At 46.1% G+C, this 23336-nt stretch overlaps 1 protein-coding gene across 5 annotated transcripts in view; it reads left to right on the forward strand.

The window, feature by feature from the left end:
- The window catches only part of CTNND2 (catenin delta 2), a 767681-nt gene that overhangs the window by 564376 nt on the left and 179969 nt on the right, over positions 1-23336 (forward strand). For all 5 annotated transcript variants that reach the window (XM_060191168.1, XM_060191170.1, XM_060191172.1 and 2 more), the window contains one exon: positions 10873-11005. In XM_060191168.1, coding sequence (XP_060047151.1) covers positions 10873-11005 — 133 coding nt within the window. The remainder of the gene's footprint in view (positions 1-10872; positions 11006-23336) is intronic.

Below are 23336 nucleotides of genomic sequence, written 5' to 3' on the forward strand. Positions count from 1 at the left end.
GCGGGCTCTCCTCATGCACTTCTGCAGCTCAGTCGGAAGTACCCAGGGCACCCACCCTAGCGCCTCATCCTTCAGAGCCTGGACCAGAACCCACCAAAGCCACAGCGAGGAGACCCACTCACTTGCTTGGCAGTATTATCGGTAGACATAGAATCAGCAGAGACTTCATCATAGGACCACAGGGTTTGTTTCCTGGGGACTTTCTTTTATTGATTTAGCTATTAATTATTATTATTAATCTTTTTGGCCTCCAGAGATATTGCTTGGGGCTTTGTGCCAGCACAGCAAATCCACAGCTCCCAGAAGCCTGCCTTTCTTTCTTTCTCTCCCTCCCTTTTTTTTAAAAAAAGATTTTTATGTATTTACTGATGAGACAGATAGGAGGAGAGAAGGAAAGAGCCAGACGTCACTCTGGTTCAGATGCTGCAAGGGACTGAAGTCAGTCAAGACCTCATGCTTAAAAGAAAGAGTCCAGTGCTTTATTCACTGCGCCACCTCCCGGATCACTCTTTCTTTCCCTCCTTCCCGCCCTCCATCCCTCTCTCTCTCCTCTCTTTCTTCCTTCCTTCCTTCCTTCCTTCCTTCCTTCCTTCCTTCCTTCCTTTCATTCTTCCTTCCTTCCTTCATTTCTTTCTTTTCTGTATTTGACAGGACAAGCAACAAATTGAGAGGCAGAGGGGCAGATAGGGAGACACCTGCAGTACTCCTCTCACTGCAGATGGGGACTGGGGGCTTGAACCCAGGTCCTTGAGCACTGTGATGTGTGTGCTCAGATGGGCGCACCACCACCTGGCCCCTTGCCCTTTCTCTGGCGGCATCAGAAGTCTTCAAGGATGCTAGAGAGAGTGCAGTGGGTGAGGCACATACCTTACTGTGTATCCTGAGACTGAGCACCAGCACCCCTTGGGAGCACCATGGACAGCACCGTGGAAGACCCATAGGGGGTCGAGTGGTCCTGTGGTGTCTCCCCTCCCAACTCTCTTTCTCTTCCTTATTCTCTTTTTCTATTACTCCCACCTCTTCTCTCTTCCTCCAAGTTTCTTTTTTTAATGTTTTTTTTTAAATTAAGCTTTGAGCTTTCTCATTTTTAATAGAAATTTTTGTATTATCATCACTTATTTATTGGATAGAGATAGCCAGAAATTATCAGGGACTGGAGCGATAGGGAGAGAGACAGAGAGACACCTGCAGCCCTGCTTCGCCACTTGCAAAGCTCTCCCCCTGCGAATGAGGATCAGGGACTCGAACCTGGGTCCCTGCACATTGTAACATGTGCACTCAATCAGGTACGACACCACCCAGCCCAGAAATTTCTAGAATTATAGAAAACGGGGTGGGGGGAGCAGAGAGTCTGCTCAGTGATGTGACTTATATGAGGCCCTAGGCTCTCAACCAGGGCTGAGAAATTGTCCCCTCTCCTCTGGGGTATTGGACAACATCTAGGGACGCTGTTGCTTATCACACCTACGGGACTTCCATTGGCATCTCATCAATGGAGCAGGAAACCCTGGCCAGCTCCACAACCAAAAACCAGTCAATGCCAGTTATCAAGGTTAAGAGCCCCTTGCTCAGAACATAACCTGCAGGAGCCTCTCAGCTCTGCTTGGTTTGACCCAGACTCACGCCTCTGTGTCCATGTTGAGTCATTCGCAGCTCTGCTTATTACGGTTCTGTTTATTAGGTGACCCAGAGAGTTGAGCTCGGGTGTAAAGAGGAGGCACAAGTTCTGCTGGGGGTTGTGGGGAGAGGGCAGCACATGGGGTGCATTGCAGAGCAAAGTCCTTGAGTGACAGCTCGAGCAGGGCGTTGCTAGGACAGCAGTGGTGGCTCAGGATTGCAGTAGGTGTGCATCTGTAAGTTGGTGACTGAAATGCAGTAAGATACAAAGCAGGGCAAAAAGCTTAATAAGCAGGAACCAAAAAGTATAAATAGAGCAGATGAGAATAGGAATCTTAGGATGGAAGGAAACTAGAACATCTTATCTTAGGTATGTTCCTAGGGAGCATGACTTAAATAATCTCTGCCTGAACTATCAGTTCCTTTCATTTATTTATTTTTTAAGTTTCTTTACTGGGGAATTAATGTTTTATAGTCGACAGTAAATACAATAGTTTGTATATGCATAAAATTTCCCCGTTTTTCACATAACAGTACAACCCCCACTAGGTCCTCTGCCATCATGTGCCTTTTGAAGTAATGTATATATTATGCCTGTACACCAGTGTGGGCATAGTATAGCTATGTATACCTGTGTACACATGAATGTGTGTATACAGTTATATGCAGAATATGCGTATTTCTATGAAGATATATTCAGGGTGTCAAGGTTTTTCTGGCTGTGTTATCAGATTCTTGACTGTAACAGGAGTCTATTGCTAAGTGCTGTTGACTACACCTACATGAAGAAGCGTGTATCCCCCACCACCACCACCCCCAGGGATATTTACTGTCTTTCAGATATCTCCTCTCTTATACCAGCAATATACCTCTTCTAGATAGTGCACTTGTTTCTTCATCAGCACAACCCAGATTTGAACCCATTCCCCATAGCACTCAGGGAAACTTCAATGTCTTTATCTGTCTTTCTACCTGGGGGGTGGGGGGTGGGGGTAGGGGTGTGGTATGGTGTGGGGAAGTCATCCTTTAGCCTTAAGTTCTAGTGCCAACCAACAAACTTTCTTTCACTCTCCTTCCTACTGGAAGCCCACAGTTCTGTCCAAGTAATTTTCTGAGATAATCATGGTCTGCTCATTTTTAATTGGGCACATAGTCACAGAATATAGACATTTTCCATGAAGTCATTATGGCTTACAAGGTGAGGTTGATGGGGACTAATTGGACATAGTCTTCTCTGGATCGTTAACACCAGTGTCTGCTACAATTTTCAGGGAAACTTTAATTCTTACCCATAGAAAGTTCTTTTTTTTTTATGTGAGGCCTATTTTTATTGCAAAAGTTTCATTGTGTTAATGACTAAATACACAGTGCTCTAAAAGTAATTTATACTGGATAAGTTTCACAATATAATCAATGATATTCTTTGTAATCTTCTGGAAATTCTGAATATTTAGGGCTTCAGTAAAAGCTGGAATTAACTTATACTTAAACTTCATGTGATTAAAAATGATAAATACGAGTAGAACTCTTTGCTATTTATGCTATGGTATTTTCTTCTTTCAACCACTGATGAATTGAGCTCAGAGAAGCCCATTGCTTAGCTAAGATTAATTTGAGGAACCCAAGACCCATTATAGTTCAGAAATAAGCAATTTTCTCATTATTTCAATACTTTCTCCACTTCAGGAGCCAACAGAACACTTGCTACTTGAAATGATTTCGTATTCTGAAAGAATAATCGCCAGGCCTCATATGGCTAATTATTGATTACTGGAAGAAAAAAAAATGTCTGTGTAAATGTTCCAGGGAAGGGGGAGGGACAGGGGATGTTGTGTAAGGACTAAAGCTGGACAAAGGGGCACATGCTGGTACTTATCTCTGCCCTCCCGAGGTCCATATCAGAACATAGTTCAGTGATACTCCGATATTTTTTAAGTTGCCACTTTTCCTCAAAGGTGTCTTATCCTGACCACCCCACTGCCTCAGGATGCGGCATTTGGGCAGCAGAAGAGGTGAGGACACAAGGGGAAATTACTCTTCCTCCCAAGTCCTGTGTATCTCAAGAAGAGCCACTGTCTATAGCAACAAGGACTGGGTTTGCAAGTAGATTCACCATGCAGGTCCACTTCGGGTTTTGCTAGAAACTATGCAGAAGTGAGAGATCTTACTGTTTCCGTGTGTCTATCATTGAATGAGTTCTTATTGGTCAGTAGGCATTCCAGTGTCTCCATGTTATTCAAAAAGGAGACAGGCTTGCAAAATCAAAACCTAAAACCCAACAACTAAAATGCAACGACAATCCAATGGTAACCAAACTGTCTCTTGGATTTTTTGAGAACTATGATGGTTATAAAGCATGTGGGGAGAGGGGGTTCACAGAACTTTGGTGGAGGGTATGGGGACTTACACACCCTATGTGTGGGTGTCAGAAGTCTTGCGATTTTGTAAAACACTATAAACAGTGAAAACTCATTCAGTGATGGGGGGGGGACAAACCCTCAACTGATAGAGCCTTGGGCTTAGATTTCTGGGGCTTCACGTACCAGAGACGTGCTCCTGGTTCCTCCTGTTTCTCCTCCGTCTCTTCCTCCTGTTTCTCCTCCAATTCTCTTTCTCCTCTTCCTCCTCCTTCTGCTTCTTCTCTTCCTTCTTTTTCTTCTCTTCCTCCTTCAACTCCTCCTCCCTCTCCTTCTCTCACTCCCCTCCTCCTTCTCGTCCTCCTCTCCTTCATGTGTAATCTTCTCTCTTGTGTAATAAGTAAAGTGAAATATTCCAACCTCGCCTTCTTATAAACGCCACTTCTGCGCCCCTGTAACTCTGAACATGATCAAATCAAAGACAAAACCTTTCACTTTATGGCTCAGGGTATAAAAATGAAAGTCTGTGTGATCTTTTAAAACTCTGAGAGTTCAAAAGTATGTGAACCATTGAGACTTTCCGTGCATGCCCGTGATGTCCACGCAGCAGCCTGGCCCCAGAGGGAATCACTGAGGTGGCAACAACTGTGAATAATGTTTCTCCAACAGAAAGCTTTGCTGCAAATTGAATTCTGAGCTTCTAAAGACTTGGGTTGTCCTGGGGCTCTTTGCAGTAGGAAATGCGCTGGAGCCAGCTTGGTGACAGCTTATCAGCTCTCTGGTTTGGGTGCCAGCCTCACAGAGAAACAGATTTCTGACTGTTGGCTGTTTAGCTGTTCATCTCCACCCTGGGTGCCTTACGGGCTCACCAGCTCGGATAGTCCTTGGAAGAGTGAGGGTTGAGTCACAATATTGTTGGTCTGGGTGACAAGTTTTAGTGGAGGGAAGGTTACATTTGCATATTCCGTGGTTCCATTAACATTTCCAAATGAAACGCAGTCAGGAATGAGAGTGAGGAGTTCAGCTTCCGTACGACCTTCCAGATGGTTCTGACTTCTCCTCTTCTCTGTCTGGTTATATGTAACATTTTGACTTTTTCTGATGGGCCACACAGTGCCCTGGGCTGTGTTCTAATAAGTTCATATGACTGTTTCTAATCATGCCGACAACAGTCACAGCTATGAATTAGTCTTTGCCTGACCAGTGGATGTGATGAAACTCATGCTTGCACAACAGCTTGCCCGAGAGGTGGCAGGTTCTCTGCCACATGAAAGATAGCCTCTTGCAGGGAACCCCAGGCTGCAGAGAGAGAGAGTTCAGGGGCAGCAGAGCAACACCAAGCAAACTGTCCACACCCAACCACTCTCCCACTAACTAATCGCTTGCCGCCAAAGGCAGGGTGGAGAGAGAGACTACAGTGAGACAGAGAGCAGAGACGCTGTAGCACTGATCCACCACCCATGGAACTTCCTCAGCGCCTCCCCTGGTGTCCCCTGTGGTGCCCGAGTTCAAGTCCAGGGCCTCATGCCTGGTGAGGCATATACTGTACTAGCTATCTACCAGCCACACCTCACATGACAATTTTTTTAAAATTAAAAAACCAAAATTTCATTGGGGGTGATTAATGATTTAAGCAGTAGGTAGTTATTGGTACATGTGTAAAATTCTCACCCTATGACTCTGCAGTTCCTCTCCTGGGGATCTAGCCTAAGGAACCCAACACACCCATGCAAAGAAATCTGTGTACACCTGTGTTCATAGCAGCACAATTCATAATAGCCCATACCTGGAAGCAACCCAGGTGTCCAACAGCAGATGAGTGGCTGAGCAAGTTGTGGCATATATACACAATGGAATACTACTCAGCTGTTAAGATTGATGAATTCACCTTCTTCATCTCCTTGGATGGAGCTTGTAGGAATCATGTTAAATGAGATCAGACTATTTTTTCTGTAAGCTAAAGCAGTGTTCTTCATTACATGTTCACCTTCCAGTAAGCATGGTGCCTGATTAAATATACTACCACTTTAAAAGTAAAAAAAAATAAAAAAAACAAAAAGAAAGAAAAAGGTGGTATCAGGGCCTTACAGTGGGGGCTCCTGGTAAAGCACCCACATTGCCTGGTGTCAGGACCTGGGTTTGAGCCCCCTACCCCCACCTGCAGAAGGGAAGTTTCATAAGCTGTGACGTACAGCTACAGGCTACAGGCATCTCTTGTTCTCTCTCCCTCTCTACCTCCCCCTCTCCTCTCAGTTTCTCTCTGCCCTGTCAAAGAAGAGAAGATAAATCAAGTGAAAAAGGAAATAAAGAGATCACTGGGAGTGGTGGAATCATTAGTGCAGCCACCAATCCCCAGTAATAACTGGTCACAAAATGAATAAATGAGTAAATAAATGCATGGATTATATGTTTGCTTTCTTATAATGTACAGTTTATCTGTGCCGACACACACTTTTCATATCCCACATTTACTATAAATAAGTTCTACCTATCTTCATAAACTTACATATGAACTTCACATCATACTTACAGTAGCAATCACTAATACCTATCCATCTCTCGTTAATAACTAGCCAGTTACTTTAACATTGATTATCTCATGCTGTCATTCACAGAGCTACCCCCTGAAATACAGAGGCACTTCTGCTCCAGAGTGTCCTTCATACATGCCCTTGGATTGAGCAGTTACCATCTGGTAAACAGAATAGTCTGGAGCGAAGTTATTGCTCTCTAATAGCTGTGAACTTGCCTGAATCCCCTAGCCCCCCGTCTTGATGTGCCACTCTGAACTGTTAATTTGCAGGTAGTCTGCAGATTTGATCCAGTGTGTTTAAAGAATGCTGTCCTAGAAGCCTGCTTAGAAGCCTTTCATGTTGACAGAAGGAGGACTGAGCTATCTCTTCTTGTAGAGGGGGTTTAGGATCGTACAACAATGAATGTAGTTAGAGAGAGGGAGAGTGAGAGAGAGAAGGAGAGAGAAAGGTGGACTCAGGAGACAGCAGAGTGGTTCTGCAAAAAGACTTTTATGCCTGAGGCTCCAAGGTCCCAAGTTCAATCCCCAGCACCACTATCAGCCAGAGCTGAGTAATACTCTGTTCTATTTCTCTGTATTTCTCTCATTATAATAATAATAATAAAATAACCTTGCCAATGTGTCCCAGAACCTCACCTTTCCAGAGCTCTACCCCCACTAGGAGATAGAAATAGGCTGCACCTACCAACATCCAGCAGAGAAATTATTGCAGAAGCCAGACCTTCCACCTTCTGCAACCCATAAAGAATTCTGGTCCACACTCCCAGAGGGATAAAGACTAGGGAAGCTTCCAGTGGAGGGGAGGGGACAAGGAACTCTAGAGGTGGGAACCATGTGGAATTGTACCCCTGTTATCTTACAATTGTGTTCATCATCAAATCACTAATGAAAAATTAAAAGCAAGGTGACACAAACAATATATGTGTGGGAAGAGAGAGAGAGATGGGCTTCCTGTGGTTTAACCCACAATTGTTTGTTTGCTCCTCTGACCACGTGGCCTGGAGGAATCCGGAGAGTCTCCACTCTCAGCAGTCGGCAGATATGCCTGCAGCAAGTGCAGGGCCATATTCGCCATCCTTGTGAGAATGTGTATCTGACACTGTGTAAATGTGTCGCATGCTCGGTGCACGTCACACCAACGCTTTATCTTGCCACTCAAAGCTAAGCTGGCTCAAGGACAACCCACTTTCCTGTCCTCCAGGCCTGCACAGGTGGCTGCACCATGTCCTAGGGTTTACTTAACAGTCTCTCGGAGCAGTGGTGAAGGAAGAGGAAGGGACAGGTTAGGACTGAAGAGGAGACTTAACCTCTGCCTGCTCCTTCTCTCGCCCATTCTTCTGGGCTCTGTTTCTCAGATGACAGCTCTGACCTCACCTCAGTAGCCAGTGGGGTCCCACCAGTGGTTCCTTCAGCACCAGAGCCTGCCGTTTGTCAAGCCCTCTCCTTCTCTCACCACCTGTAGTACCCTTTCGTGGCGGGTGAGGTCAATTATTTGTCATCTGTGAGGTTGCTATATTTTATTTCTCTGTTAGAAACTGGCTCCCTGCTGCAGGAACAGAAGCTGTTCACTTGATCTGTGATTTCTATGTTCTGTACAGGCTGATTTTACTGGTGTGGTGTGTGTGTGTGTGTGTGTGTGTGTGTGTGTGTGTGTGCGCACGTGCGCGGCCCTCCATGCCTCTGGAGTCTTCTCAGAGCACCAATAGAGGGGTCGGCTAAAGGAAAAAAAACCTATTTGATAGGGTCCATGTGGCAGCTACAGTAATGGACATGGAGGCATACATCTAATTACAGGTAGAGAGCTGCAGAACCAAGGAGAAAGGATACAGGGTTGGGGGGTGAAGCAAAAGGTGGGCCATTCCACAAAGAGCAAAGGTGAGATTCTCAGACAGAGGAGCCACCCTTCCAGGTCACCTTGCATATGTGATCCGCTCCCATAGTACCTGCTGATGCTCATAAGAGAATGTCTGCCATCTTTTTTATTAGGAAAGGCATAAGAGCTTGGGAAAGGACAGTTGCTTCTTTGATTAGGGCAAGAGAACTAAGGCAAAAACACAAGCCTGTCCATCATTTCCAGGGCTCCCACACTCTGAGCTCAAACTTTCAGTGAACTTTTTTTCTTTAAAAAAAAAAAGTCTTTTTTTTAAATTGGGATTAATGGTTTGCAGTATCAAAAGTTGTTGATACAAGTTTAGATTTCTGTTTTCTGCAAAACACTCTCCCCCCAGCCTAGGTCCTCCTCCACCATCATGAAGCAGGACCTGACAGCAGCTCCCAACCTGCGTCCTTGACTCTAGTGCAGTACACCAAACCCAGTCCAAGTTCTCTTTTGTGTTTCCCCTCTGTACTCGTTTCTCAACTTCGGCCCATGAGTGAGATCATCCCATGTTCATCCTTCTCTTTCTGCCTCATTTCACTTACCACGATTCCCTCAAGCTCCATCCAAGATGAGGTGAAGAAGGTGAATTCATCCTTTAATTTTTTTGTAATTGTCTCTATTTACTTATTGGATAGACACAGCCAGAAGTTGAGAGGGAAGGGCATGAGAGAGAGGGAGAGAGACATAGAGACACCCACCTGCAGTACTAACTTCAATACTTGTGAAGCTTTCCTTTTGCAGGTAGGGACCAGGGGCTTGAACCTGGGTCCTTGCGCACTGCAACATGTGCACATAACAGGGTGTGCCACCATCCGGCCCTGTGAATTCATTATTTCTGATAGCTGAGTAGTAGTCCTTTGTGTATATTAACCACAACTTTCTCAGCCACTCATCCGTTGTTGGACACCTGGGTTGCTTCCAGCTATGAACATAGTTATGCACAGATCTTGCAGTCGAATAGCCAACTTCTTGGAGTAGCCAGATGCAAAAACAAAACCAAAAACATCCAGACGGGGGAAGACCATGCAGAACATAAGCTAGACTTACCCTGTGTGAATCAGTGGAGCTCTTTGAATAATTCCCTTTGTGCTGTTCTACTTTCACTCAGCAGGAATCATCTGGGGAGATTTTATTTTCAAGAAGAGTTTATGATCATCAGAGCAACAGTGATTTTAAAAATAATGAGAACGGCGCCAGCTGCTCTGACATTTTAGAGTGGACCTTCTCAGTTATGTTTTCTCTGGTCTGATGATTTAGCCAAATGCTATAACTGAGTTGGAGTGTTAAATTCATATCTTAAAAAAAAAGATATGCAGGGCCTGAGGACACAGCATACTGGTTAACTGAAAGTCTTTCATGCCTAAGTCTCTGAGGCACCAGGTTCAATCCCCAGCACTACCAGAAGCCAGAGCTGAGAAGTGCTCTGTTTTCTGAAAGGACCTCTCTCTCTCTTTCTCTCTCTCATCAAAGTAAATGAGTGAGAGCATGTGACTTTACAGATTATCCACTTAGTATAAAACCAGGATGGGCAGGGGTCGGATGGTAGCGCAGTGGGTTAAGTGCATGTGGCGCAAAGTGCAAGGACCGGCGTTAAGGATCCTGGTTCAAGCCCCCAGCTCCCCACCTGCAGGAGGGCCACTTCACAAGCGGTGAAGCAGGTCTGCAGGTGTCTTCCCTATCTCTCTTGATTTCTCTCTGACCTATCCAACAACAATGACAACAATAACAACAATAAAAAATAAGGGGAAAAAAAAACAAGGGCAACAAAAGAGGGAAAAAGAATGAAAAAAAAAAAACCAGGATAGGCAAGACTGCTCACCTGGGCAGGGCTCTTGCCCTGCACTGGATGAAGCTTTGGTGCTGTAGTCTGTCCTATGCCACCCCGCCCCCAATCTCCTTCTGCCTTTCTCTTTCTGTCTGAAATAGGTGACCTAGAATGGTGAAGCCCCAACAACAACCTTAAAAAAAAAAAGGATAAAATGCAAAAAAAAAAAAAAGTATTAAGTTATGTGGCATCATAAGTCCTTTAAAAATATGTAATTTAAAGGAGGTGGGGCCAGTCAGTGGCACACCCAGTTAAGCACATAGCACTAAGTGCAAGGACCCACACAAGGATCCGGGTTCAAGTCCCTACTTCCCCACCTGCAGGTTCCCCACAAGCGGCGAAACAGGTGTCTCTCTTTCTCTCTCCCTCTTTATCTCCCCCTCCCCTGTCAATTTCTCTCTGTCCTGTCCAATAAAAATAGGGAAAAAAATAGCTTCCAGGAGTAGTGGACTTGTGGTGCTGGCACCGACCCCACTGATAACTAGAAAAATACAGAGATAAACATACACTCAAAGCAGGTGTCATCAGAGCCCTGCTCAAAAGTCAGAACCGGCCCCTAGGAAGTGGAGAGTGTAACCCCCGCTGCGCCTTTCCCTAAGGAGTTTGCTGTGTGCTGGCGATGTGACGACCCTCTCATGCTCTCCTGCCTTCTTTTGTTCAGAGAATTTGGATGGAGAGACCCGGAGCTGCCGGAAGTGATCCAGATGCTTCAGCATCAGTTCCCCTCGGTCCAGTCTAACGCTGCAGCCTACCTGCAACACCTCTGCTTTGGAGACAATAAAATTAAAGCCGAGGTAAGCGCCCCTTAGATGCTCAAGGACAGGTGTCAAGAAGCATCCTCTTTGTGATTCTTTCAGAGTCTCGGCAAAGTTGGGGCAAAAATGTTTTCAAGATGTGGGTCCACCTTTGAGACTGAAACACGATCGTTTGCGTCTTCTTTGTCGATGGGTCAAGCATGAATGTGTTCTAACTAATGAAACGCGACCGGGATGCAGGGGCCGAGCAGAGGAAGAAGGCACAGGCAACTGTCAACAGCCGCAGACTATTAGTCTGTACTTTTGACGTGGTTTGTTTCCTCTTCCCAGACTCACCTGAGAAACTCTCTGGACCCCCAAATTATAAAAGAACCATGGGCACAGAGGATGGAGCACCCAGGAAGGAACACACATTTCTGGGCCAGGGAGTTGTGCACCTGGTTAAGTGCATACATGACAGTGTGCGAGGACCTGGGTTCAAGCCCCTGGTCCCCACCTGCAGGGGGAGAACTTCACAAATGGTGAAGCAGGGCAGCAGGTGTCTGTCTCTTTCCCTCTCTATCTCTTCTTCCCCTCTTGTTTTTTCTCTCTGAATCTACTCAATAATAGCTCGAACGTAATAAATAAATAAGAATTTAAATAAATAAAAATAACACACATTACCATGCACAAGGACCAAGGTTCAAGACCCTGCTCACCTGCAAGGTGGGAGCTTCATGAGCAGTGAAGCAGGTCTGCAGGTGTCTCTCTTTTGGTCTCCCTCTCTATCTCTTTCTCCCTCTTATTTTTTCTCTCTCTATTCCCTTCCCATCTTACCACTCCCCCAAAAAGAACAAAAAATGGTTCCCAGCAGTGGTGGACCTGCAGTGTAGACACTGAACCCCAACAATAAATCTGGTGAAATAAAATAAAATAAAATAAAGCAATACCTCTTTTACTCCCTTTAAATCGCATGAAGATTATTTTGGTGAGACTTGCAGAAGGGAAAGCTTCATGAGCAAAGCAGGACTGCAGATGTCTCTTTGTCTCTTCCACTCTCTCTATGTCCCCCCTCATTTTCTCTCTGTCCTATCCAATAAACATAGGAAAAGAAAGAGAAAAACATATTACTTTGGAGAATCTGTGATAGCCTCTGTCCTTTATGCAAAGCTCCCAGATAAGAGAGGAGCCTGGAGTAGGGAGAGGAAGTGGGGTCCAGCTGCCCTCAGTTGGAGTAAGAGTATCTTGTAGACAGACACCTGTCACGGGGAGAGAGAGACCATCCTCATGTCCCTACGACTCTGCTGTACACCATGAACCTTCCGATAAAAAGATACAAGAGACAGACTTGAGGCCACAAACCAGCTTTGTGTGGTCAGCTACCTTACAGGGATGGGGCTTTTGACAGTGACCCTGAGGAGTGTCAGGCAGATAAAGGGGATCTCCTCAGAGAGCCTGGCCTGGGCCCACCCTGCAAGCGATTGTTCACATGCTGTGTGTGCAGACACACCCAGTGCCGGCTCTGGGCTTTGTGATGGTTCTGGCAACAGCGTGATGGTCTGAGCTGCTGCCAACTGAGTGGAGTTTTCTTCTTTCTTTTTCATTTAAATGTGTTTCTGTTTTATTTTATTTTATTTATTTGGTTGTGACAGCCAGAAACTGAGAGGGAAGGGGGTGACAGAGAGGAAGAGAGGCACCTGCAGGCCTGCTTCACCACCCCTGAATCTTTCCCCCTGCAGGTGGGGACCAGAGGCTCGAACCCAGGTCCTTCCACATTGTAACATGTGTCATCAACCAGGTGTCCCATCACCCGGGGCCCCAGACTGAGTTCTCTTAAGACAGTGGAGGTGGAGGAGACACTTGACAAATACTTGCATATGAGCAACTGAGGAGTCAGCTTTTTAGAAAAGACATTTGGGGTTATAAAGAGTCGTCTCCATGGCATGAGAGCAGTGTTGAGGGTGAGTGAGGTTAGTATAGGGGAGTTGAGCTGTGAAGATCTAATTGCCATTTATTCTGGATTTTGCTTGCTTGCATTGGACTTTATTTAGCCTACTGACTTTTTTTTTTTATCTGAGCTAACTAATTCTTATCAGAAAAGACATATTTGCTTATGGGATGTATGTATAGGAAAGGGTCTCAAGCATGTGTGATTTTTACCCCTTGGAGATATTGATAAATATCTGATGACACTTTAAAATAACATTTATTTATTGATTGTTATGAAAGAGAGGTACAGAGAGAGAGATTAAGACCAAAGCCCTGCTCAGATCTGGCTAGTGGTGGTGTTGGGGATTGAACCAGGGACCTCCGAGCCTCAGCAGAAAAGTCTTTAGCAGAACCATTATGCTGTGTCTCCCCGAGTGATATTTTTATTTATTTTTTTATTTTGCTTGTCAGAACTGAAGAGGGTTGTTGTGCTGCCCTTCTGCATCTGGCAGAAAGGAGACAGAGCTGCTGCAAAACATGCCATAATGCACAGGGGAACCTCCCCCCCCAACCACAAAGGGTGAACTGTCAGTTCATCTACAGCACCTCCCCTTGTTCGAGCCCCGTCATCATGGGAAGCACCAAGGGGCCCTCACAGATGGGGGGGGAGGGGCTCCTTTGCTTCTGCAGCATCAAAACTATATTGGAGTCTGACTCTTTTTTTAAATTTATTTATTTATTTATTTATGAAATGGAAACACTGACAAGACCAGAGGATAAGAGGGACACAATTCCCACCCCCAGAACTCCATATCCCATCCCCTCCCCCGATAGCTTTCCTATTCTTTATCCTTCTGGGATATGGGCCCAGGGTCATTGTGGGATGCAGATGGTGGAAGGTCTGGTTTCTGTAATTGCTTCCCGGCTGAACATGGGCGTTGGCAGGTGGATCCATACTCCCAGCCCGTCTCTCTCTTTCCCTAGTGGGACGGGGCTCTGGGGAAGGTGAGGTTCCAGGACATATTGGTGGGGTTGTCTGCCCAGGGAAGTCTGGTTGGCATCATGGTAGCATCTGGAACTTGGTGGCTGAAAAAAGAGTTAACAGAAAGAGCCAAACAAATTGTTGACTAATCATGAACCTAAAAGCTGGAATAGTTCAGATGAAGAGTTGGGGCGGAGTCTCCGTTTTGTAGATAGTTAGTAGTACTAATTTAGTTACCCTGGGTCCATACTCCCAGAGGGATAAAGAATAGGAAAATTATCAGGGGAGGGGATGGGATGCGGTGTTCTGGTGATGGGAACTGTGTGAAGTTGTACCCCTCTTAGCCTATGGTTTTTGTCAGTGTTTCCTTTTTGTAAATAAAAATTTGAAAAAATGAAATAGGAAAATGCAGAGAAAAGAAAAAAAGACCCAGTTGGGGCAGGGGTAGAGAGAATAATGGTTATGCAAACAGACTGTCATGCCTGAGGTTCCAAAGCCCCAGGTTCAATCTCCCGCACCACCATATACCAGAGCTGAGCAGTGCTCTGGTTAAAAAAAAATGGCAAGTTGACAAAATAACACTGAAGTCAATAAAAGCCACTGAAACGGGATGTTTAGAGGGTCTGAATGAAATGGTGAATTGTCTCCTGTTCCTTCAGTTTTCTTCCATCACAGTGCACGTGGGTACACACACGCATGCACACACAGACACACACAGGGCCCTGTAACTCCTGACAAGGCTTTCTCACAGCCCTGTTTTGTCCCCTCCTCCTCATTCCTCCTCCAAACCTTCCGGAGAGGGTCCTTTCTCTGCGTGACGGATGGCTGCCCATCGTATTTTCATATACAGCTATTGATTTTTGTAATTACCTGTTGTCCAAATACTAATCTCGCAGGCTCTAGTCTCTCCAAATTTGCTCAGCCTCCCAGCCTCTCTGTGGCATTGCACTGAATTGATTTAGCCCCTTCCATCTCCATTTCATTAATGATATTGACTCGGCTCTCACAATGGCGAGGCCATTGAGCACAAGGCAGAATTAAATGTCCTCCATGCAGAGGATCATAAGTCAACGCTGGCTCCTGCCTCAGTACAGAGCGTGGGACTAGTTTTTCTTATAATGAAGCCAAGAAATTTAGTTGTGTCCCCAAAGGATGCCCAACCTCACAGGTGCCAAGTTGAGAATTCACGTTCACCAGTCAAGAGGTGAAAGCCAGGGGCCTACTTTCCCTTCTGGTCAAGTGCACCTGGGCTTTAGGCAGCTTCCCGATGTCGCTCCCAGTGGAGAGACTCCAGGGCCAGAGGGCTGGCGGAGCAGCTTGGCGACCACCGGTGGCCACTGCATTTCCACACTGACCTGTGTATCCACCCGAGTCCAGGGAGTGTTCAGAAATTGGGACAGGAGGAAGTCACACCCACAAGAGTTCAGATCCAGCCTGAGATGAGAACAGGAGAAAAGCAGTTAGGAAAACAGTGCTGACGAGGTTTTGGGGGAGGAGAGAGGTTTGGATTATTGCCTCAACCACACTAATACTGTGCATCACAAGAGTGGGCAGGAAGGAGATAGGACCCTGCTGTAAAGAGCAGAGCGTGAGTGTCAGGAATGTGGGTGGCCAAGGTGCAGACACTGCCCTCCTGACCTCCCTGGGCAGGCGACCTCACCAATGTGTCCTGGAAACCCCTTCTCCCGCGTCCTGCCCCACTAGGGGTTGGGGTATGGATCCACCTGTCAACACCTTTGTCTAGCAGACAAGCAAGTACAGAAGACCTTTCACCGTCAGCACCCCAAAAAGAACTTTGATCCATATTCCCAGAGGGGTGAAGCATAGAGGAAGGTGACCAAAGGGTATCTCTATCCCCACTCCACCATGTCCGGAAGTAATTGTCAACCTGGAATCTTGTTTTGATCCCATCACTGAAAGGGATGCAGATCTGGAAAACATCAGAGGAAGCCAGGTACTGTTTCTCTTACCTGAGAGAGAAGAGGGGAAAAAAGGAAGGACACTCAGAAGTAGTAATAGGTGTAGATGTGACTTACAGGAAATGAAGGCAGGACCATAGGAAAAAAAATGGACAAAATATGTAGATCAACAGATAAATCAATAGATGATAATAATGTCAATCCGTATTTGACCTTAGGAAAACTACTGCAGTTTCTTATGGAAAAGATGAGGACACAGAACTCTGGTGGTGGGAATGGTATGAAATGATACCACTATTATCATATAATTTTGTAAATCAATATTAAATCACTAATCATATAGTATTTATATATATAAGGAATAGGTATGATAGTCTCAGTGATGTCAGTCATCAGTGATGTCACCTGAATTATTGACAATGCCACAGTGACAAATGCTTTAGTTACTTCTTATTAACAGGACTTGGTAAACCTAAGAACTCTTTCCTGGATATGGCCTGCAGGCATCTTTTAGTACCTAAATCTTTTATTTATTTATTTCCCTTTTGTTGCCCTTTTTTAAATTGTTGTTGTGATTGATGTCGTCATTGTTGAATAGGACCGAGAGAAATGGAGAGAGGAGGGAGACAGAGTGAGGGGAGAGAAAGACAGACACCTGCAGACCTGCTTCACCGCCAGTGAAGTGACTCCCCTGCGGGTGGGGAGCCGGGGGCTCAAACCGGGGTCCTTAAGCCGGTCCTGGCGCTTTGCATCACGTGCGCTTAACCTGCGCTACCGCCCCCCCCCCCCCCCCGTTCAAGGCCTTTTTCAAAAAAGAAAACAAAAAGATTTTATTTATTTACTCATGAAGAAGTGCTGTGGTCTCTTGTGGTCTTTTTCTCTCTCTGCATTTCTGCCTCTCAGTCTCTATTTTAAAAAAAGTGTAATCTAAACCATACCTACTTAGAATTGATGCAGGGGTGTGCAGATTTAAAGACAGCAGCCTTCTGGTCTCCCCCCCCCCCCGATTATAGTATGTCCACACATTTCACTATCTTTCTACTGTTTTTCTAGCTTGGCACTTAACTTCTCTTTAGCGATATTAGCTAGAACATGGAAATTGATTTGTGCCTAAAATATGCATGCCTTTCTCCTCCCCTGTGATTCTTATTTTATCGGACCGCAGTAGGACATTCCAGATGTTAAAAATAGGCAGCCGCGTTCCTGTCAACTACACTTAAGGTGCTTCATGACTTCTATTTTGCTCTTCATTCTTTCTGCTTGATAGAGTTTAGGAGAAGGTGCTATCTGTCTTTCCAGGTGATTGCCTCGGAGTCGTTGCTGCTCTCTCCTTAATCATCAGTTGTTCACATTTTGGGAAAGGAGCCTGTATCTGTTGCTAGATGCCAGTAGGCAGTATTGCACTGAGCTTAGAGGAAGGGCTTCTGTCTGTGAACTGGCTGCCCCGCTGCCTTCTAGTTCTGTGACCTCGGTCAAGTTTCTCTGCCTCTCCGGTTTTCTGTGAAGCTGATGGAGAAGTCACACTGCCAGAAATAGAACACAGGTGCCTTGCCCGACTAAACAGTTGAGCAGTGGAGGACATCGCTAGTATGCATTGCAAATAAAAATGAAAGAGAGAGCTTCCAAACAAAGCACCATCACACTAATGTCATCATTCTGCAGACTGACAGAATATGTCTCTGTATTTTCTCCTTCTGTTGTTGATTATTCATATGCTTAAAATCTGTTCATGTCAGAGTTCGCTGAGGTTCTGATTCTGTGATGAGTCACGGGTGGTGAAACAAATTGATATGGGGGAGGAGGGTAGGCAGTGGTGTACCAGGTCAAGCACACATAGTACGAAGCCCAGTGACCAACGCAGGGATCCAGGTTTGAGCCCTTGCTCCCTACCTTCAGGGGGATGGCTTCACAAGCCGTGAAGCAGGTCTTCAGGTATCTCTCTTTCTCTCTCCCTTTCTGTCTTCCCCTCTCCTCTCAATTTCTTTCAGTCCTAGCCAGTGAAATGGAAAAAATGGCCTCCAGGAGGAGTGGATTCTCAGTGCTGGCATGGAGCTCCACTGAGAACCCTGGAGGCCAAACAGAAAAAAGAGAAAAAGGAAAACAAATTGTTTGAACTGTTCAAAATGCTCAGATCTAAAGAGGAGGATTCAGAAATAGTGAACTCACAGGCAAGTGTGAGGGCATTGACTATGAGTCTCCCAGGACACCACTGGGGAAGGGGCCTGGTTCATAAAGCAGGTGCAGGGACAGAATGAAGCTCGCTTGGTGTTGGAGACCAGGGATACTAGTCCCTGCAGATGCGCTGCAGGCAACAGCCAGGTGACAGGTGACAGGAAGCTCTACGGAAAAGGAAAGAAGAAAGGCAGTGAGACTAACAGCTGGAAGACCGATTACCTCATCCAGTGAGATCATCCTGCAGGTGGCAGAAGAGACAGGCTGTCCCGTCAGAGCAGGGAGTCTGGCTCTGGGTCTTGGGAGCAGTTGACTCTGTGGGGACTCCAGCCCTGACATCCACAGGAAAGAGGTGATGTGAGATGCTGGTTCTGGTCTACTCACTGCCTCCTGGGGAAGTCCCTATGCTAAAGTCGCTCTTCAGAGGAGCTGTGCTCCATCATAGCTGGGAGCTCGCCCTGATGACTGAAAATGACAGGCCAACATGGATATTTTTTTCCTCTCAAGAGGACTCAGACCTTCACACGTGAAAGAGGGAGAATCAAGTTATTGAGCCAGCGTTTCCAGCAGAAAGGACCATGAGTCATCCTGGGAGGATGAGATAATAACAGGCAGTGGCCCTAACAGGCTGGGACAGAATTACAGCTCAGAGAGGCAGACAGGGCTCCACTAGGGTGTAGATCAGCTCATCGAGTAAATTCCTCACAGTGGACAGAGAGCTCAGAGTCTCACTCTTTGGGAATACGGGAGCAGAAGCAGACACAGCAGGCGTGTTTCTGCAGCAAAGTGGCTGCAGAGAGCTCAGGCATCAGAAGATGCAGGTGTTCTTTGACTTACCCAAAGAACAGAGAAACACCAGGTGGGTTCCGTTTGAATATCGCTGTTCTTAGAAGCATCATTCACAGTGACCAAGGCATGAAAACAGATTGAATGTGCACCCCTGGGGGAACTGGATAAAGAAGCTGTAGGGTACATCCTGAGGGGAGGACTCCTCGGGTGATTGAGACGAGGGAATCGTGTGCTGAGACAAGAATGAATGGATCTAGAGGTATTGACAATATGTGGCATAAGTCAGGATGTGAAAGACGATTGCCAAATAGTCTTACCCACATGTGGGCTACAAAGAACCTTGGCAAATGAACTCACAAAACATGGCAAAAATATTTTATAGATTCTAAAAATAATAGGGTGGTCACTGGAGAGGGAAGGAAAAAAAGAAGGGAAGAGGAAGGGGGAGGAAAGGAGAAGAAAGGAGAGGGGAGGAGCAGAGAGGGAAGGGGTGTTTTAAGTAATTCAAGGATTACTAAGACTATTGCTGCATGTGGTGAGGCCTATAAGGAGAGGCGAAGTTGTGCCGTCAGAATTTATTCAGTGTTGTTAACCAGTGAATTGGTAATGTTTTACTTAAAAGCAAGTGTTGTTGAGCCAGATGTTGTTGAGCGCGGGCTGCGGAGAAGAGAGAGAGGAGGGGTCCGGAGCGAAGAGGAAACACAAATCTTTATTCGCGCTGGCACCTCAGAGTTGGGGGCTAGAGAAGCAGGTTGGGCCACGTGGAGGTAGTGAAAATGGCCGCCTCACGCAGTAACCTTTCCTGCGTCTGAACACCGGAGTGAAGCGCTGGCAAGAGAGCGAGGTGCGGAAAATGAAGGGCTTTTATAGGAGTAGCTTTCACGAGAATGGGAAGGGGGAGGAGTAACCATAGCACTCCAGGATAGGATGATAACTCTCGTGAGAATAGGAGGGGGGAGGAGTAACCAAAGCACTCCAAATATCGCGGGGATATAGACAATGTCCTGAGGGCATAACATGGCAGAATAGGCACTCCCAGAATGTCCCAACTCTCACGGGAACTAGTAGTCTGAGGGGACAACATGGCAGATGTGAATGCATCTGCACAATTTCCCAGCATCTCCCCCTTTCCTTTTATCTAATGCCCAGGGCAACAGTGTGTAAAGTCTGTGAACTACTCAGGGTCAGTCTATGAAAAACCAGCAACGTGAAGGGAAGAAAGCTGCTGTAAAGGACTCTGGTGTTTTTTTTTTTTTGTGGGGGGGGTCTTTCAGGTCCTGGTGCATCATGGGGGAGGAGGAAGTAGGCTGCGGGGAGGGGAGGGGAGGAGAGTGTTTTGCAGAAAACTGAGAAATTTCACCCATGTACCAACAACTGTATTTACTGTTGACTATAAACCATTTACCCCCCCACCCCCAAACAAAACAAAAAGTGGAAAGAAATGCAGTGACACTGCCCCAGTCACCTGTGAGTGAGGGCAGCCTCCTTAGAGGGGAGCCCAAGTCAGACACCTGCAAAAGAGAAGAGACTGGAGGGAGGAGGAGGGGACACCTGAGGGCTCCGGAGCTGTGTCCAGTCTTCTTCCCCAGGAGGCTGGGGTGTGGAGGATGGGGAGGGTTCGGGAGTTGATGCTGCACATCAGGCAGGCTGTCTTCTGCCCAGCGTCTGACACCCCTTTAATAACTGAAGGTTTAGGGTCAGAATCCGCTGGCCCAGCGAGTCTTGATCGAATCCACCCTGTCCAGAACGTTCTCTGCATCACAGAACTGGGTCAGAGCCACTTCAAACCTTCATGACTTGGGAATAAAGACGCAGGACCTCTCCCCCCTACTTCTCTTAGAAGTTTCTTGGCTGGGTCTGCAACAATGCACTTCAGGCGATTTTAATTTGATTTCTTCTCTACGCTATGACCTCCTATTTTCATCAGTGACCCTTTTATCTCCCCGCTCCCTGCACTGGTTTCTTTGGTGTCCACTAATTAACAGCAGGAACTAGTACCCTAGTGAAATGCTGGTCCATTTGTATTTTTTATACTACAGCCCAAAGGCCTGGTCTAACCTCGCTTTTGTTTGCTTAGTACATTTCTGAAGGGCCTCTGCTCACTTTGTTTTAGAAAAGACCTACATCTGAAGAACTTGTTTCTCTTCTAGGCAAGTAATGCAACTTTAGATCCCTCCTAGTCCTAGACTTTTCTAACCAGAACTTACAGTCATTTCTTGCCATCTCTTTTCATCTCTTCTCTTCTCTTCTCTTCTCTTCTCTTCTCTTCTCTTCCCTCCCTTCCCCTCCCCTCCCCTCCCCTCCCCTCCCCTCCCCTCCCCTCTCCTCTCCTCCTCCTTCTCCTCCTTCTTCTCCCCATCCCTGTGCCTCTCTCCCTCTCCCTCTCTCCCTCCCCCTCTCTCCCTCTCCCTCTCCCCCTCTCCCTCTCCCCCTCCCCCTTCCCCTCCCCCTCTCCCTCTCCCTCTCCCTCTCTCCCTCTCCCTCTCCCTCCCCCCCGTTGTTAATATTCGGAGGCTCTAGCTGGCCGGGCTAGCTTCACGGGTGGGTAACAGAGACGACCAGAGACATATAGCTGGGCAGGGAAGCTGTATTTCTTTATTCAGGAACGATTCATAAACTAAACCAAACTAATCACCAAACAGAACTCTGCTACCTCTTTCCCCCGCAGCGGTGCCAAGCACTCTAGAACTCTCAAACTCTGGAACTCTCTCAGGGTTCCTTGGGGCGGGGCCAAGCGGGCCCGCGAAACTAGCAGGACTGATCCAATTTTCTTGGCAGGGGGAGAGCTAGAACAACCCAATGTAAACCATACAACACCCCCCTCTCTTTTTTTCTCCCCCCCAGGGTTATCACTGGGGCTCAGTGCCAACACTATGAATCCATTGCTACTGGAGTCCATTTTTTCCATTTCATTGGACAAGACAGAGAGAAACTGAGAGAGGAGGGGGAGATAGAGAGGGAGAACGACAGAGGGATGTTTGCAGACCTGCTTCACCACTTGTGAAGCGACCTCTTCTGCTGGTGGAGAGCCAGGAACTCTAACCGGGATCCTTGCACTTAGTACTATGTGTGCTTAGCCCTGTGTGCCACCCCCCATTTTCTTTTTTTAATTATTGTTATTTATTGAATAGAAATGGGGTGATAGAGAGGGAGAGAGACAGACAGACACCGGCAGCCCTGCTTCTTTCCACTCTGTCAGCCATTCTCGCTGCCTCCCCCCAGAAGCTTTGTCAGATGTCTTTCCCATCAGGTGCACTTACTCCTAACAAACATTCTGTAAAATGTTTCAAGTCAGTAGCAATAGGTGATCATCATGTGACGACTATTCCTGCGTGGTACCCCTGGTGCATTCTAACCAAACCCCTAATATAAGAAAAAGAAAAAAATGTATTTTTCTAAGAGCCTTTCCAAATTCTGATTGTTCTTTTGCATTCACAATCCTTAATTCCTGCTCACAGAACCTGGCTCCCTCCACTAAGCTGTCTTGATCACATCAGCTCCTTCCATTGTGAGGACCCCTTGGCCTCCTCAAAAGCAGGTGGACTGGTTATATCTTGGGCAAGCGTCCACTAGCATCATGAAAAATTCCTTTGGAAAAAAATGTGCAAGAGTCTGGTCATTCCCATCATTTTGCCACCTCAGTTTGACCTTTCTCAGCCCTGTGAGAACAAATACTTGACCACTTGTCACACAGAACCTCTCAGTTTCTGAAAGCAAACGCTTCCCCCCTTTTGCTTCATCTTTCAGACTCTAGATTGAATTCTTCAGCAGCAAACACCCTAAGATATGAGTCAGTGGATGATAATTGGCTTTGCAGTGTAGTCCCCCCCCCCCCATTTTTTAGTGTCTAAGCCCTGCAGATTGACAGCAGCATGTGAGGTTTGTGGATTAGGATTAATCTTCCTTATTGTTCTGATTTCTAGCTGTCTCTACCACCTAGCTCACATTCATCTAATGGAAAGTGGATATTCAGCCATGGGTCTAAGTGCTACCTGCCTTCCCATGCTTTTATATATTTCTTTGCATTAAGGAAAACAAGAAATCTGCATATCTATAATTAGCTAATACATTCAGCAGAGGCTTCTAAAAACAAGATGCAGGTGTGTGAACTGCAGGGATATTCTGTACAAGATGTTGGCTTTTTCTTGTGGTGGAAGAAACATTCTCCCTTCATGAAATGAAAAGATAATGTTGTAATAAAACCCACATTTTAGGTGTGTACAACACTTTGAGGACAAATGGCATTGTTTTCATTATCATCTAATATTCTAATGTTCTAAGATCACTTCTTAGCAATCAGAACACTCTGTTCTGGGCTGGGGTAGATAGTACAATGGTTATGCAAACAGACTCTCATGCTTGAGGCTCCAAAGTCCCAGGTTCAGTCTCCCACACCACCATAAGCCAGAGCTGATCAGTGCTCTGGTAAAGGAAAAAAAAAATTTTCTGAATAATGGACTGATTTTGTCAATGGCATTTCTTCTTAAAAGTAAATTGCTAGGAGTTGATTTTATTTTAAAAAATGCAAAGTTCACAGTCAAAAATAGACTATATATATATATATATATATCCCATAAGGCACCTGCTGAGTGCTGGGACT

This window comes from Erinaceus europaeus, chromosome 5 (genome assembly GCF_950295315.1).
Source record: "Erinaceus europaeus chromosome 5, mEriEur2.1, whole genome shotgun sequence".
Classification (NCBI taxonomy): domain Eukaryota; kingdom Metazoa; phylum Chordata; class Mammalia; order Eulipotyphla; family Erinaceidae; genus Erinaceus; species Erinaceus europaeus.